The following is a 17,446-nucleotide window of genomic DNA, read 5'->3' as shown; positions in this document are numbered from 1 at the left end:
CAAGATACGACTCAGGTGTGAGAGCTGCATCCAGGGGTGCTTGTTATCTATTAAACTTGAAACCACCTGTTTCTGCCTGGGTCCACTGCCCTCCCCCCCAAGGCTGTACTCTCCATGTCAAGATTAGTGACTCCATTATTTTTTGCAACTCCTGGTGCACAACTGAAGCTTATTGTTCTGAACTGACGCTATGAGTTCATGATTTTATCGCTTTTACATAAGGTCAAAGAGAAAGCCATAACATTCATTCCTATTTAATTTTTTTTTTTTTTTTGCTGGACTCCAGCAACTATGAATCCCAACCACTCTTGAAACCGTTCCCTGAAAAACCTCTGAGCTTCCAAGGGTTTAACCTCTTTCAGCCCAAGGCCGTTTTCGGGAAACTTTCAATGCTGAATCCTCTTTTCAGCTTTGGAATTCTGTTACTCCCCCCCCCCCCTCCCGTTCATTTACCCGTCTTTTTTTTGTGTGTGTGTGACTTTTATCTTTGTCTCTTTAAGATTTTATTTATTAATGAGACACACACACACAGAGAAAGGACAGACACAGGCAGAGGGAGAAGCAGACCCCATGCAGGGAGCCCGACGTGGGACTCGATCCGGGGTCTCCAGGGTCACACCCTGGGCTGAAGGCGGCGCTAAACCCCGAGCCACCCGGGCTGCCCTTTATCTTGGTCTCAATGGCTGATTGTATCCGTACCTTTCGGGCTTCAAATCGTTTTCAGAACGAGGCGAGGCTCGGGATATATAAGGGGGAACGCCCCTCCTCCCCCGGTTCCCGCTAAGCGTCCCCAAGTGTCCCCTGCCTTCCGAGCACCTGCCCCAGGTTGTAGCAAACCGTCCTTTAGCGGCTGCTCAGGGCCAGGCGCCGAGCTCCGCGTTTCCCAGGTGTTACAAGCGGCGGAGCAGGGAAGCCCGACCCACGTCGTCGGGGCGCGCCCGCAGCAAGCAGCCGGAGGGGGACACTCGCGCGCCCGCCGCTCGCAGCCCGCGAGGGCCAGGGGAGCTCGCTCGCCGGGCGGCGCGTGCGCCCTCGCTGATTGGCCAGCGGAGCCGGCACCGGAGCCAATGGGAGCGCGCCTTATTGTCAGGCGCGCAGCCGGCCGGCGCGGGGGTCGAGGCGGGCAGGCCGTTGCCTTGGAGACGCCCGGTGAGTTCCCGGGTGGCGGGCTCGGGGGCCTCCCCCGGGAGGGGGCGCGGCTCTGCTGAACGGGGGGCGGGAGAAGGGGCGCGGGCCTGGGGGGCAGCGGGCGCCGGGCCGAGGCCGGTGTGGACGCGGGAGCGGGGGGGCAGAGGGGCGCCCCCGGTAGCCTGAGTGTCCCATTCGGGGAAACCGAGGCCGGAGGGCGGTAGCGGCCTGGCCGGGCCTCCTCCCCGCCCTGGCCGTCACCCTGGGGTGCCGAGGCCGGGCTCCAGCGTCGGGAGCGGTTCTCGGCTACGGCAGCGGGAGCCACCATTGACGGCGCGTCTGCCCGGCGCTGAGCCCGGGGCTCGCCCCTTGGCTTGCGTCCTTTGACTTCACCTTCACAGCAGCCCCGAGAGGTGAGTGCTGCTGCTGCCCGTAGCGCCGTGTACACGGCTGGAAACGGAGGCCCTCGCGCGGTGAAGGGTCTTGTCCAGAGTCAGCCGACCAACTAGTGGACCAGCCCAAGTCTAGACTGAAAGAAAAACATAAATGTTAAAGATTTTATTTTTGAGTAATCGCTGCACCCCCTGTGGGGCTTGAACCTATCACCAGGAGGTCAAGAGTTGCATGCCCTAAGGACTCAGCCCGCCAGGCGCCCCTAGACTGAAAATCTTGACTGCGCTGCTTCCTAGGAGGAGGAGGAGGAGGACCCCAGCTACACACAGCCTACTGACACACTCAGGTGTCCGCACAAGTGACTTCGGAGTCACTTAATTCTTTGGGGCCTGGCTTACTGTGGGTTTATGGGTCTTAACTATGGGACTTGGGGTTTCACGCAGCTAAAATTCGTTGCATGGGATTCATAACTGTGGTTACAACGAAAAAATCTGGGACGCCTGAGTGGCTCAGCGCTGGAACATCTGCCTTCTCAGCTCAGGTTGTGAACCCGGGTCCTGGGATCGAGTCCCGCATGGGGCTCCCTGCGTGGAGCCTGCTTCTTCCTTTGCCTACGTCCTCTGCCTCTCTCTCTCTCTCTGTGTGTCTCTCATGAATAAAATAAAATTTTAAGAAAAAAACAAAAACGAAAAACCTGAAACATGCTTTGAGTGGTCTCCTTCAGAGGTCGGCAGACTTATGTTGTAAGTGCAGTAATATTTGTAATATTAATAGAATTATATATCAGAGTATGCTGTGAATGTAATAAACATTTATAATAGTATTTTAGGCTTAGGAGGCCTACTTTGTCTACTCCGTTCTGGCATCGTACAGTGGATACAGGCAGAGACAATAGGTAAACGAGTGGCAGTGTTCCAATACAATTTTATTTATGGACACTAAAATTTGAATCTTATGTAATTTTTATATGATTTTCGTGTGTCACAAATTTTTTCATCCATTTAAAAATGTCAGAACCATTCTTTGCTCCAAGGCAGGTTAGCTTGCAGACCCCTAGTCTAGCCCAAAACCTCATCGGGTAGAGGAAACTGAGAATCAAAGAGGGGTCTCTTAGGCCAAGCTGATGACACAGCCAAGAAGAGCCACAGCATAGCCTAAGATCTAGGCTTCCTGACTCCCAGACCAGAGCATGTCAGGAAATACCACCTTTTATCACTGACTGGGTCAGGGTGCTGAGTTACTCAGTGTGTGCTCTTCTTTACCATATGTTCTTAAGGCTGTGGAAACCATGGCCTAACGAGTTTGGAAATTTGTGAGGTTAAATTCCTAAATATGCTATTCTGGGATAATATGATTGCTGGGCTGGGAGTCTGAGAAAAGAATAGATATTTTCTTTCTTCCTTTCTTTATTCAATAGTTCTTGCTCCTTAGTCTCCTTAGTCCTTTTTTATTTTTTTTTAACGATTTTCTTTCTTTATTCGTGAGAGACACAGAGAGAGACACAAAAGACTTCTGCAGAAGGAGAAGCAGGGGGCAGCCCTGGTGGCGCAGGGGTTTGGCGCCGCCCGCAGCCTGAGGTGTGATCCTGGAAACCCGGGATCAAGTCCCACATCGGGCTCACCGCACAGAGCCTGCTTCTCCCTCTCCCTCTGCCTGTGTCTCTGCCTCTCTCTCTGTGTCTATGAATAAATAAGTAAAATCTTAAAAAAAGGAGAAGCAGGCTCCCTGTGGGGAGTCCGATGCGGGACTCGATTCCAGGACCCTGGGATCATGGCCTGAGCTGAAGGCAGCCGCTCAACCACTGAGTCATTAAGGCATTGCATCCCAGTCCCTTAGTCCTTAATGATTACTTAGTGTTGTCTTAGTCTTGATATTTTTCAAGAGTACTCGTCAGTAATCAGATATCAGTCTAATATCCCTCAACTTGGATTTGTCTAATGTTTTCTCATGATTCATGTGAAGTTATGCGTTTTGGGCCACAATAACACAAACATTGTGTTGTCCTTAGTGCATTATACCAAGGAGTTCAAGATGCTGATGTGTCTTATAACTGGTGATATTTATCTTGATTGCTTGGTTTAGTGTCTGCCAACTGAAAAGTTCCTATAGAGTTACTAACTTTCCCTGTCCAGTTAGTAGGTATCTTGGGTGAAATACTTTGGAAGGATGGGAATTCTGGTTTTCACAAATTTATGCCCACTGACCATAGTTAGGATCCATTTGTGGGTCCCTGTGGTGTGTGCCTAAAGGTAATGATCTATTACTCTCTTCCCTTCTACATTTATTAATTCAAATTCAATTAAAGGGAGAGCTATCCCTTCTCTCATTAGTATGGGCCCCAGGGGTATTCATTTTATTCCATTGGTTAAAATCTAATAAAAAAAAGTCTAATGTTACCATCATTTTGTTGTACACCGTTCTGACTTTGCTTGTTCAGGATCTCCTTCAGGTTAGCTGCTGTGCCTTCTCAACAAATCTTCAGAATTTTGGGGAGCATTTATTTATTTTCTGGCACCTCCAGATGTTACAGGCTCATATTGTGTTCTCTCTGCCCCAAATCTTGAATCGCAGTTCTTATCTTTAGCCTTACAATATCCAATCAAGATACTATTCTCCACAGTTACTTAAATTAGTTCTTTTCTTCCGCATGCCCTTCGATGTGGTCATGTATTTGTAACAGTATGTTCACTATTGACATTTATGTTCTATTTTGGGTTCCACCTAGATCTTAGTTGGTTTTAATTATTTTTCAAGTAGGAAGCATGACTGTGGTTATAAGAGTAAGAACTGTAACAAAGGTATACTCAGGGAAGTGTCACTTCTCCCGCCCCCCCCCCCCACCATCTTGTTCCTGTTCTCCCCTACCTTTCACCCCTTTTCCACTCATCCCCTGCAGCTAACTGATCTCTTTGGTGTCTGGATTATCCTTTCTTTTGCACAGATGAACAGGTGTTCATATCCGCTTCTTTTGTATATGAGAGATAGCATGCTATAGATAATTGTGTTAGCTTTATTCAATTAACAATGTCTTGAAAATCACCCTTTGTGTTCATAGAAATCTTACTCATTTTTAAAAAGTTTTATTGAAACAATTCATACACAATTTGCCTATTCATTGGGATAAAATGTACATACAATACAGTGGTTTTTAATATTCATAGAGTTGTGTGTCACCACAATCAATTTTAGAACATTTTTATCACCCCAGAAAGAAACTCTGTACCTATTAATAGTCACTTCTCATTGCCTCCTCCCTTAGCCCTAGGCAGTCACTAGTAATTTCTGTCTATATAGATTTGCCTATTCTGGACAGTTCATATAAATGGGATCATGCAGTATGTGGTCTGTGACTGATTTCTTTCACTTAGCATAATGTTTTCATGGTTCATCCTATTGTCAATAGTTCATTAACTTTTTATGGCTGAATGATATTCTGTTTTATGAATACATCACATTTTATTTATCCAAAACTATTTAGGTTGTTTCCAGTCTCTTGAAATGACAAACAATGCTGGAATGAATAACCCTGTATGTATGTATTTCATATTGTTGGAGGTGCATCTTTAGGATTGATTCCTAGAAGTAGAATTGCTGGGTTGAATGGTGAGGGCATTTGTAATTTTCTTAGCTGTTGTCAAATTCCCCTCCAGAGTGGTGGTGCCAGTTTGCATTCCCATCAGCAATGTATGAAAATAGTGCCTGTTTCCTGGCCACCTCCAACAGAACGTGCTGTTAATTTTTCCAGTGCGATAGTGATAGTGTGATAAAAATAGTGTCTCAGTGCTTTAATTTGCATTTCTCTAATTATGAGTGAGTATGAAAATTTTTTCATGTTTGCGAGCCAGTTGTATGTCTGAGTGAATTATTTATTCGCATATTTTCCCTATTTTCCTATCAGTTTTTTTTTCCCCCTTGGCTTATGGTATAATATACTTAATGAATGTGAAATGTAACGTTTAAAAGAATTTTGTTTTTTTAAGATTTTATTCATTCATGAGAGACACAGAGAGAGGGAGAGAGAGGCAGAGACCCAGGCAGAGGGAGAAGCAGGCCCCATGCAAGGAGCCTGATGCGGGACTTGATCCCGGGTCTCCAGGATCATGCCCTGGGCCGAAGGCAGGTGCTAAACCTCTGAGCCACCCAGGGATCCCTAAACAAATTTTTTAAAAAAGATTTTATTTGAGAGAGAGACAGAGCATGATTTGGGAGAGGGACAGATAGAGGGGGAGAAACAGACTCCTGTTGAGCAGGGAGGCCTGCTTGGGGCTGGATCCTAGGACCAATGACCTGAGCTGAAGGCAGACAGTTGACCCTCTGAGCCACCTAGGTGTCCCTAAACTATTTTTAAGTGTACAGTTCCATGGCATTAAGTACATCCACACTGTTGTGCAGCCATCAGCACCATACATCTCCAGAACTTTTATTTACATTTTCCCATACTAAAACTCTGTACCTATTAAACACTCCCTATCCTTCCCTTCCCCCCAGTCCTTGGCAACTACCATTTTACTTTCTGTCTCTATGAATTTAACTACTTTAGGTACCTCACATAAGTGGAATCATACACTGTCATTCTCTGCTGGCTTATTTCACTTAGCATATCTTCAAGGTTCATACATGTGTCAGAATGTCCTTCCTCTTTAAGGCTGAATATATTTCATTGTATGTATATACCAAAATTTTTTAAGAAGTAAGCTCCACGCCTAGTGTGGAGCCCAGTGTGGGGCTTGAATTCATGACCTTGATTGAGATCAAGACCTGAGCTCAGATCAAGAGTCAGATTTGGGGATCCCTGGGTGGCGCAGCGGTTTGGTGCCTGCCTTTGGCCCAGGGCGCGATCCTGGAGACCTGGGATCGAATCCCACATCGGGCTCCCGGTGCATGGAGCCTGCTTCTCCCTCTGCCTGTGTCTCTGCCTCTCTCTCTCTCTGTGACTATCATAAATAAATAAAAATTAAAAAAAAAAAAAGAGAGATTTGTAACTAAATGAGCCATCCAGAAGCCCCTTGTTTATTCAGTCATCTGTGAATGGGCACTTACTTGGGTTGCTTCTACTTTTTGGCTGTTGTGACTAGTGCTGTCCCTTAGTTTTTAAGAGCTTTTTATGTGTTTGTCTACAATATATGTTGCAAATTTTTTTCTCTCAATTTATCAATTGACTTTTAACTTTTTGTTATTGAAAACTTTTCTAATTAATTTTTTTTCAATTTTGTTGAGGTGTAATTGACATAGCACTATACAAGTTTTAGGTATACAGCATAATGACTGCTTACATGTGTTGTAAAATGATTACCACAATTAGTTTTGGTAATATCTGTCATCTCATCTCATATAGATACAAAGAAAAAAATGTTTTTCCTTTATGATTAGAACTCTTAGGAGCTTTTACTTTCAAATATACCATATAGTAGTGTTAACTATAGTTATCATATATATTATATCCTTGGTACTTAGTTACAACTGGAAGTTTGTACCTTTTGGCCACATTCATCCAATTCTCTCTCCTGACCCCTTTCCCCACCTCCTGCCTCTGGTAACCACAAATCTGATCTCTTCTATGAATTTCGGTTATTTTATTTTTATTTATTTTTATTTTTATTTTTTTTTTAGATTGCTGTATAAGCGAGATCATATAGTATTTGTCTTTCTCTGTGTAACTTATTTCACTTCGCATAATGCTCTAAAGTTCCTTCTATTTTGTCACAAATGGCAGGATTTCCATCTTTTCTCCATGGCTGAATAATATTCATGTGTGTGTGTGTGTGTGTGTGTGTGTCACTTCTTTTTTCATTCTAGGTGGATGCTTACATTGTTTCCATGTCTCAGCTATTTGTAAACAATGCTGCTAAAGACATGGGTGTGCAGATCTCTCTCAGACATGTTTCCATTTCCTTCAGATGCATTCCCAGAAGTGGAATTGCTGGATCATATAGTGGTTCTATTTTTTGAGGAACCTCCATTATTTTCCAGAGGGGGTAACAATTTATAGTCCTACCAACAATATAAGGGGTCCCTTTTCTCCACATTCTTACCAGCATTTGTTATCTCTTTAACTTTTTGGTGATAGCCATTCTAATAGGTTTGTGAGGTGAACTCACTGTGGCTTTGATTTGTATTTCTCTTATAATTAGTGATGAGTACCTTTTCATGGACTTGTTGGCCATTATTTTATTTTCTTTGGAAAAATGTCTAGTCAGGTGCTTTCCCCATTTTTAATTGGATTTTTTTATTTTATTTTTTTCTGCTATTGAATTTTATGAGTTCTTTATATATTTTAGTTATAAACCCTAATCAGATATATGGTTTGCAAATATTTTTCCTATTCTGTAAGTGGTCTTTTCATTCTGTTGATTATTTCTTTTCCTATGCAGAGCTTTTTATTTTTATTTTTTTTAAGATTTATTTATTTATTCATGAGAGACACAGAAAAAGAGGCAGAGACATAGGCACAGGGAGAAGCATGCTCCTTGCAGGGAGCCCGATGCGGGACTTGATCCCTGGACCCCGGGATCACACTCTGAGCCAAAGGCCCATGTTCAACTGCTGAGCCACCCAGGTGTCCCAAGAGCAGAAGCTTTTTAGTTTGATGCAGTCCCATTTGTTTATTTTTACTTTTGTTGCTTGTGCTGAATTTTTTGTTCTGCAAAATTTAAAACATTTTTATGTTAAGTTTATTATTAATATTATTATTATTAATTTACTGCCTCTGGATTTTAAATCATTGTGAGAAAGCCTTTCCATATACAAGGTTAAAGAGGAATTTATCTGTGTTTTCTTCTAGTATTTGTCTGGTTCCTTTTGTTTTCATTTAGATCCTGAATCCATTTGGAGTTTATGTATATATGTGGTGTGAGGTAAGGGTCAAATTTTACCTTTACCAAATGGCTACCAATTTTTCCCAGCAACTATTTTTACATTTTTAAAAATATTTTATTTGTTTATTCATGAGAAACACACAGAGAGAGGCAGAGACATAGGCAGAGGGAGAAGCAGACTCCCTGTGAGGAGCCTGATGCAGGACTCGATCCCAGGACTGTGGGATCACGCCCTGAACTGAAGGCAGATGCTCAACCGCTGAGCCACCCAGGCATCCCTTGTTAACTTAATTTTTAAGTTTAATTTTTAAATATTTAAGCATCTTTGTTGCTATTACAAACAGGATTTTTCTCTATCATAATTTCTTCTGTTTATTTTTTGTTTTTATGAATGCTATTGACTTTTGTGTATTAATATTATATCATCTACTTCATTGAGGCCTTTTAAGTTTCATCATTGATTTAGGGGGTTTTCCAGATATTCTGTTATATTGTCTGAAATTAATGATTGTTTTACTTCTTTATTCATTCTTATACCTCTAATTGGTTTCCCTTTTCTATTGGCATTGCTAATACGCTAATAAGTACAGTGGTGGATAGTAACAGATATAATGAGCATCCTTGCTTTGTTCCTGATATTAATGGAAATGCCTCTAGTGTTTCTCTATTAAATAAGATTTTGGTTTTAGAACTAAGGTATGTAAGAAAGGATTATTTAATTCCTATTTTCCTAGTGCTTTTTATCACAAGGGAGTGTTAAATTTTGTCAGAGGCTTTTTCTTCTATGGAGATAATCCTACAGTGCCCCCCCACCCGGTGATTTTTGTTGTGTTTTCACACATACAAGTGCTTATGTTTTCATTGTTAGTATTTCTTTACATTTCTCCAATTTTAGCTGCATTTCCTTTCACCCAGTTGTTTATTTTTTTTTTTAATTTTTTATTTATTTATGATAGTCACACACACAGAGAGAGAGAGAGAGAGGCAGAGACATAGGCAGAGGGAAAAGCAGGCTCCATGCCGGGAGCCTGACGTGGGATTCAATCCTGGGTCTCCAGGATCGCGCCCTGGTCCAAAGGCAGGCGCTAAACCGCTGCGCCACCCAGGGATCCCTCACCCAGTTGTTTAATAGGAGGTGCTTAAATTTTTAAATAGAAGGATCTGTCTTCTGTCGTTGATGGTGGTGGTAGTGTTAGTAAATTGTAGTTTTAATGTATTGTGATCAGAGGTTTTTTTTTAACACATATTTATAGAAGATGTTTTCTCTGTGACTTAATATTTGCATTTGTTTTGTGAATATGCTGTGAGTGCTGGAGCATATGTGGTCTCTTATTAGCAGAGTATAGAGTGGTATGCATCTGTAAGTTCTATAATCATTTTGTTGTTTTGATCTTCTGTGTCCTTATTTTTTTCTCTATTTGACCTGTCTTACACTGACAGTGGTGAATGAAAGTCTCTTATTAGTGTGTTTTTATTTATGTGTCCTTGCATCTCCTATGTTTTTTGTTTCATAGAGTTTGTTGCTGTATTATTTGGTGTATATTCTTTTTTTTTTTTTTTTTTAAGATCTTAATTTTAAGAGAGAGTGCATGCGCACATGTGAGTGGTGGGGAAGGGCAGAGGGAGAAAGACAATCTCAAGTAGACTCAGTGCTGAGACTGGAGCCGGATATAGGGCTGGATCCTAGGCCCTGGATCATGACCTGAGCTGAAGCCAACTGAGCCACCCAGGTGCTCTAAGACTGTCAACTTTCACTCAACATAATGGCTTTGAGGGTAGCCCGCGTGGCTCAGCGTTTTAGGGCCGCCTTCAGTCCAGGGCGTGATCCTGGAGACCCAGGATCGAGTCCCACGTCGGGCTCCCTGCATGGAGCCTGCTTCTCCTTCTGCCTGTGTCTCTACCTCTCTCTCTCTGTGTGTGTGTCTCTCATGAATAAATAAATAAAATCTTAAAAAAACATAATGGCTTTGAGATTCATCCAAGTTGTTACATGCATCAGTTGTTTGTTCCTTTTAAGGGGCAGTATTATTCTATTGTATAAGTAGTATTCTTACTGAGCAGTATTCTCTTGTGATATATCACAACAGTTTATCTGTTTAGCTGTTGAAGAATATTTTTGGTAATTTGAATGGAGCACCTTTAAACTTTTACATACAAGCTTTGTATGAACATTTCTCTAGGATAAGTAGCTGGGATGAGATTGCTGTATCATATGGTAAATGTGTGCTTAACTTTATAAGAAACTATTTTCCACCATGGTGGTACTGTTTTGTATTCCTATCAGCACTGTGAATTTCAGTTGCTCTGTATCCTTACCAGGACTTGGCATTGTCAGTTTTTTTAAAAAGGTGGCCATTCTAATAGGTATATAGTAGTATCTTCTCATGATTTTATTTATTTAGTTAATTTTTATAAAATATTTTATTTATTTATTCATGAGAGACACACAGAGAGAAGCAGAGACCTAGGCAGAGGGAGAAGCAGGCATGGGGAACCTGATGCTGGACTCAACCCCAGGACCTGGGGATCATGCCCTGAGCTGAAGGCAGACACTCATCCACTGAGCCATCCAGGTGTCCCTAGATGCAGTTTTAATCGTATAGTTTCTACTTCTCTCTCTCTCTCTTTTTCATATTGTATGATGATCAAAGTGTCCATCATGGCATAGCTCCAGACCGAGCAGCATTCTTTTTTCCCAAATGTAGAACATAGGAGATAAAATAGCTATTAGCTCAGGGGAGGTTTGAGTCTTCCTTGTTTGTGAAAAGACTACTTCCTTTCTTGTAAGAACCCTGAGAGAACTCACAGACCACGGTGGAAGCCATGCTAGAAATGATTGCCACAGTGCTATTGGCAATAGTAGCAGTCAATTCATGTTATCTGGGTGGAGCATGCATTCAGTCTGTAGGCCCAGGCTCACTCCCTCTGCTTGCTTGGCCCTTCCAGGGCCTTCTGCTGGCCTCTCTGATGGGACTTTTTCGGACTCCTCTTCCTGCACTACCTGGCTTGTTTGAGGGGTGCCCCCCACCCCTGTCCTGACCCCTTAGGCCAAAACCCTTGGTGTTATCTAGAATCCCTCTGCTCCCTCTAGCCTCCTAGGTGCAGAGTCCTGTGAGTCTACCCCCTGTAGTGTGTCCCTTGTGTCCACTGCCCCATCCAGGTTCCTGTTACCTCTTTGTTTAGTAACAGCATGTAATTCACATACCATATAGTTCACCTATGTGGGGTGTGTAAGTCAGTGGTTTTCATTGTATTCACAGAGGTGTGGAATTATTACCACAACCAATTTTAGAACATTATCATCACCCTGGAAAGAAACCCTGTTCCTATTAGTAGTCATTCACCATTTGACCCTTTCCCACAGTCCACTATCTACTTTCTGTTTCTGTAGATTTGACTATTCTGGACATTGCATATAAATAGAATCAGACAATATGTGGCCTTTTGTGACTGGCTTCTTTCATTTAGCATCGAGGTTCATCCATGTTGTAGCATGTGTCAGTACTTTATGATTGAAGAATAATCCATTGTATCAACATGCCACATTTTATTTATCCATTTATTTTATTTATTCATTCATCACTTGGCAGACATTTGGGTTGTTTCTACCTCGAAGCTGTTATATATAGTGGTGCCATGATCAGTCGTGAACCAGGTTGGGTATGGACATATGTTTTCATTTCTCTTGGCTAGATATCTAGGAGTGGAATTTCTGGGTCATACGGTAACTCCGTGTTTAACATTTGGAGCAACTACCAAACTGGTTTCCACGGAAGCTGCACACTTTAGCTTTCTGTCAGTAATGTATGAGATTCTAATTTTTCCACACATTCTCACCAATCCTATCTTTTTTTTTGCAGACTTCAAACTGGTCTGCCTACCTCTAATATTTTTTCTTTATATTTCTAAAATTTTGTTTTCCCCAAAACTCTCAGTGGGTCCCCTGTTGTCTGCAGGTTGAAGTTCCCAGTTCCCTGGCATGGCACTCTTCCATCCTCCATATCCATCTCTGTTCTAAGGCCTGGCCGTGGGCTGTGTTGGCACCCAAGTGTGTCTACATTTCCCCATCACACCACAGCTCACCCCCCCCCCCTTTGTTTCACCACCCCCTACTGTTGTCTGTTCCTTAGGGCTTACCACAAGTGCTGCCTCCCTCACTGTCCAGGATCCCTTCGTGTGAATTATTTTCCACCCGTAGATGTTGCCTTGGTTTCTCTTCATTTCATTCAATTATTGAAAAAGAAAAAAAGAAAAAAACCTGTTTATAGGTCTCTTTCCTCTGCTGAGCAGTGAGCCCTGAGAGCAGGAGTTGGTCTCAGTCTACTGTGTCCCCAGTGTCTGGTGTCTTGCCTGGCTAGGGCAGAGGCTCTGGCCATGGGACCTGGGTGATAGATCTCAACACAACCAATCTGAGGCTGTTGCTTGCCAGCCTGTGCACTTAGAGCTGGGTATGCCCCTGGATTTGGGGCTGCTTTGTGGTGGGCCCCTGAAACTATGGTATTCCTGTCTTTTCCTGAGCCCTCTCTTAGTCTCTCCTGTTTCCTCTCTAGGAGATTGTGGACTGGCACAGCCCCCACCAGTGATGGGAAGTGGTGCACAGTGGCAGCGCTGAAGCTCTCTGAGTATGGTAAGGACTGGTGTTTGCATATTTGCTGTTAGTATTCTTTTGTACCTTTTCTCCTGGGGACAAGGGGCATTTTCCTGGGTGACACTCCGTATGGGGCAGCCTTCCTCCTGGGAGAGCTGTTGGAGCAATTGAGGGTAAGGATGTTTGGCCTTCTTTTGGAATGGCTTGCAGGGCCTCTTCGTAGTTGAAAGAAAGGTATAAAGTTAACATGTTTTGTTGAAATCTGTTGTTCTAATGTCTTCTATTGTTTCTGGCATTGCTGGGGTGTTCCTTTTGCAATGGATAGTACCCAGGACATGCTCCCCGAGTAGCTTGTTATGGTCCTCCTGGACATATTCTGGTCCTTATTTTTTTCCTTGATGATCATTTATTGCTCATTACATTCTGAGAAGGCCATAGCTGTTCAAGCTATAAGAGGTTATGCACTGGAGCAGAATTGTATTCGTTGTAGATTGTTAAAGAGACAAGTGATATCTCAAAAGCAATTTTTTTCTTCCCTCAAATCCCTGTTTTTAGATTCGAATTGCAGCCTTAAATGCCAGCTCTACAGTTGAGGATGATCATGAAGGAAGCTTTAAAAGTCACAAAACTCAGACCAAAGAGGCCCAGGTATGTAATCCATGGTCTTCTTCTGCAGGTAGACTCTGCTTTTCACTTCTGTAGATGGTACCTTATTTTAAATGTATTCATAGGACTCACTGCGATATCACAGGAAAAATTCCATTTTTTTTTAAAGATTTTTTATTTATTTATTCAGACAGAGAGAGAGAGGCAGAAACACAGGCAGAGGGAGAAGCAGGCTCCATGCAGGAAGCCTGACATGGGACTCGATCCCAGGTCTCCAGGATCACACCCTGGGCTAAACCACTGCGCCACCGGGGCTGCCCAAAAATTCCATTTTGAAAGATAGTTCTTCATCTCATGTTTTACCTGCTTCTCTTGGAGGTGGTCACACTGAAGAGAAATTCCATATTCTCTGAGCAGCATTTGAGCTGGTTGAGGCCCTGGGCCCACTTCTCCAGCTAGGGCTAGCTTTCTATGCAGTCCATTCTTTGTGCATGTTTCAGGGATTGGCATACCTAAGGGACTATAGAATGTAGTGGTAGATGGTGTTTTCCAGTGTGAGAAGGCCCTTGATGGGGTCTCACTGAGATCAGTGGGGGGCCAGATTCAACTTCAGTTCCCTAGATTCTTGGTCTTTCCTCTCTACCATGAGGCCTGGCACCACTTCAATTTCAGCCTGGCTTTCCTTCCCTCCATCCATCTTTCCACCTTTCCTGCCTTAGTATAGAAGTGGTTTGCTTCTTGTTTCTGTCTTTGTTTTCCCTGGAATAAACATGTACCTCCCCTTTCACAGGAGAAACCCAGGCAATCAGGAGCCCTCTCAAAAGCTGACTTGTCAGCTGTCCCTCGTCTTCAAGGGGATATCAGTTGGGCTCAGCCTACCCAGTATCCCCTTCATCCTGAAGGAGGTTGTCACTCTCCCTGGGCAATGATCAGGCTAGGGCAGAGTGGCAGGTAGAAAGCAATGGAAACCATCCATATTCTCTAGGAATCCAGGTTATTCTGGCTGGTTTGGCCACTCTCCTAGCTTTACCCAGCAAGGGCCCAGGTGGGTTCATAACCTTGTTGTTGCTCTGACCCTGTATCCCTGGACCAGTGTGTTTTTTGCTGTTGCTTAGACTTAGTTGAGCCTGTGTTTCTCGTGTCTTGTTGGGGGACTTCCAAGGGGTTCTTCTCCCAGTGATGAGCTCCTGGGAGGTTGGAATGTTTAGGATTGTTTCTTCTACAGGCCTTAACTATAGCTCCTATTACACTTTTGGCTTAAAAAAAAGACAAACTGGGATCCCTGGGTGGCCCAGCGGTTTAGCGCCTGCCTTTGGCCCAGGGCACGATCCTGGAGACCCGGGATCGAATCCCATGTTGGGCTCCCGGTGCATGGAGCCTGCTTCTCCCTCTGCCTGTGTCTCTGCCTCTCTCTCTCTCTGTGTGACTATCATAAATGAATAAAAATTAAAAAAAAAAGACAAACCTTTATAATATTCTCTCTTGGTTTATAGGAAGCAGAGGCTTTTGCCTTATATCACAAGGCCTTGGATCTCCAGAAACACGACCGGTTTGAGGAGTCAGCCAAAGCCTACCATGAGCTCCTGGAGGCACGCCTGCTGCGAGAGGTGAGGTATTACAGGCTGGGTGGCGGGCTTGCCCTCTGCCTTCTCCTTCTTGGCTGGGAGACCTTGGACATGTTACTTCTCTGCCCTTCAGTGTCCCCACCTGTAGAGTGTCAGCCTCATTGGGTCACTGTGAGGGTTGAATGAATCCAGTGAAGCGGGTAGAGTGGTTCTTGGTGCAGAGTAAGAGCTCTGTGTCGGGTATTTCATTACATTCTCTTTATAACTACTCTGATGACAAGGTGAGGGTCACTGTCCCCATTTGACAGTTGTGGAAATGGAGGCTTAGTGAGGTGTTGATAGCTCAGAGCCACCCAGTTAGTGAAGCATTAGAACCAGGATTGGGACCCATGGTTTTCTGTTACTTAATGATCCTGTTGGCAACACATTTTGGCAAATGCAGTTTAGGTGATAGCCCGTGAGCTCAGGAAACCTGTGTAGGTGCTCCATGGTCTTTTGAAAAACATAGCTGGAGGAAGGGGCTGGGAGAGCAGCATAGAGCCATGTTGAGGGCACAGATATGGTGGGGAGGGGCAGGCAGGGCAGGACTCAGTGATCTAGCATGGGGGCCATGCAAGTGGCAAGTGAGTTAAACCTGAGTTGGCTGGCTCATGGAGATGTGTGTTGCCTGGTGGTTTGAGAATGAGTCTCAACTTGAAACTGATTTAGGAAGAATTATGTTTCATTAGGAGGAAAGGCTTTTGTTTTCAAGTACCCAGACACCAAACACAGAGACATGCAATAAGGAAGCAGACAGACTCCAACCATGGGCATTTTCTGGAATGTGGTCCTTCAGTTGGGCAGTCTCCTCCTCTAGGAAGGCAGACACTTGTGTCTGAAGCACCCCCCCCCCCCGCCCCCGGATAGTTTTCACCACAGATGAGGCAGAATGCTAACTTAACTTAGTTCTCACTGTCAATATGAGGAGTCCATCCCTTCTCTCACTCGTGTTCGTGTTCCTAATTGGATGTCAAGTTTCTCTGGTGCTGGTTATAGTGTCTTGGAATGAGGGCTGTGGGAATTGTGACCTGCCCCTCCCCTGTTAGTAGGAAGTGAATGAGGGCCCAGAGATGAAAAAGACTTTTTTCTACTTTACTGAGCTCCAGCCACAGGCCAGGGGCTGCGTGTGTTTTAGGAGGGAGATCTTCCCTCAGCCCATGGTGGAGTGGTCCTCAGAGGTGTGAGTGGCTGAGCAGAGCACCAAGTCAAAAGAGTGATGGTCGGGCGTCAGCCTTGTAGTCCTAGGGGTGTCCACCTCTCTCTGTATCACTTTTAGCCTTGGAAGACTTCTGTAGTACTCCCCCCTTGGCTTATAAAAGTAAAACGTCATTGTAAACAGTTGAAGCATACAGAAAATGTATAGAAAAGTTTCTTTTCACATTCATCCTCATCGGTATCCATAATATTAAACTAAACTATGTAGTTGCAGTCTCACAAACACTTGGCATAAATAGGCCCTGGAACACAGCTGGCTTCTAAGAAGTGGATAGCTTCATTGGGGAAGCTTGTTGGGGTGAGCCTGTCATCTCCCATGGGCATCAGCGTGTCTGTCAGGAGTATGGAGAGTGGTGCTGAATACAGCTGATTGGGTGGAGGTTAGTTATGAGAGCTTCTGCTGTTTGTGTGGACACACTGGCTAGTCTCTGAGGTAGACTCACATGGCCTCTATTAAAGAGTTCACACCAGTTTTTGAATAGTTCTTACCTGGAGAGGTGAAGGTACCTAGTATCCAGCCTTGATCAGCCTGTTGTTGGGGATATTTCTGCAGTATAAGCCAGACAACAGGCGAAGATAATGAATGAAGTTTGATTTGAGCTTTTTAGTCTTCTTGTTGGGATTCCTTAAGAGTTCTAGGATAGATTTCTTGGATTAATCAAGGGGTACTTCCTGAAGGTTGCATGTCCGCAGGTCTTACTTGTTCTGACCATGAAGAATGACATGTGAATGTGACCTGTCCCAGGACAAGGCTGAGATATGGACCTACCCCTGGAAAGAATTTCTTTGTGCCACTGAGCTTTTCTGTTAGAAAATATTTTACTGGGACACCTGGGTGACTCAGTGGTTAAGCGCCTGCCTTCAGCTCAGGGTGTGGACCTGGAGTTCTGGGATGGAGTCCCACATCAGGCTCCCTCCATGGAACCTGCTTCTCACTCTACCTAAGTCTCTGCCCCCTCCCCCCTCTCTGTGTCTTTCATGAATAAATAAATAAAGTCTTTAAAAAAAAGAAAATGTTTTACTTTGTCCTGTGATTAGAGCAGTAGTTTTCCTCATCAGTGGCGTCTTAGAAGTGGTAGGGTTTTCTAAGAGGTTTC

The 17,446-nt window shown here is 44.0% G+C and overlaps 1 protein-coding gene across 7 annotated transcripts in view; it reads left to right on the top strand.

Moving 5' to 3' along the window:
• Positions 1–1,068: 1,068 nt before the first annotated feature.
• CABIN1 (calcineurin binding protein 1) overlaps positions 1,069–17,446 on the top strand; it is a 151,489-nt gene continuing 135,111 nt past the window's right edge. For 2 of the 7 annotated variants that reach the window (XM_072803448.1, XM_072803443.1), the window contains exons 1-4: positions 1,069–1,149; positions 12,887–12,963; positions 13,480–13,572; positions 15,024–15,137. In XM_072803448.1, the coding sequence (XP_072659549.1) occupies positions 12,961–12,963; positions 13,480–13,572; positions 15,024–15,137 (210 nt within the window). In that variant the 5' untranslated portion in view covers positions 1,069–1,149; positions 12,887–12,960. The other 5 variants (XM_072803446.1, XM_072803444.1, XM_072803449.1 and 2 more) reach the window with 5 other exon arrangements.

This window comes from Canis lupus, chromosome 27 (assembly GCF_048164855.1).
Source record: "Canis lupus baileyi chromosome 27, mCanLup2.hap1, whole genome shotgun sequence".
Taxonomy (NCBI): Eukaryota; Metazoa; Chordata; class Mammalia; order Carnivora; family Canidae; genus Canis; species Canis lupus.
Note: the sequence above shows the minus strand (reverse complement) of the source record. Positions and strands in the feature narration are given on the sequence as shown.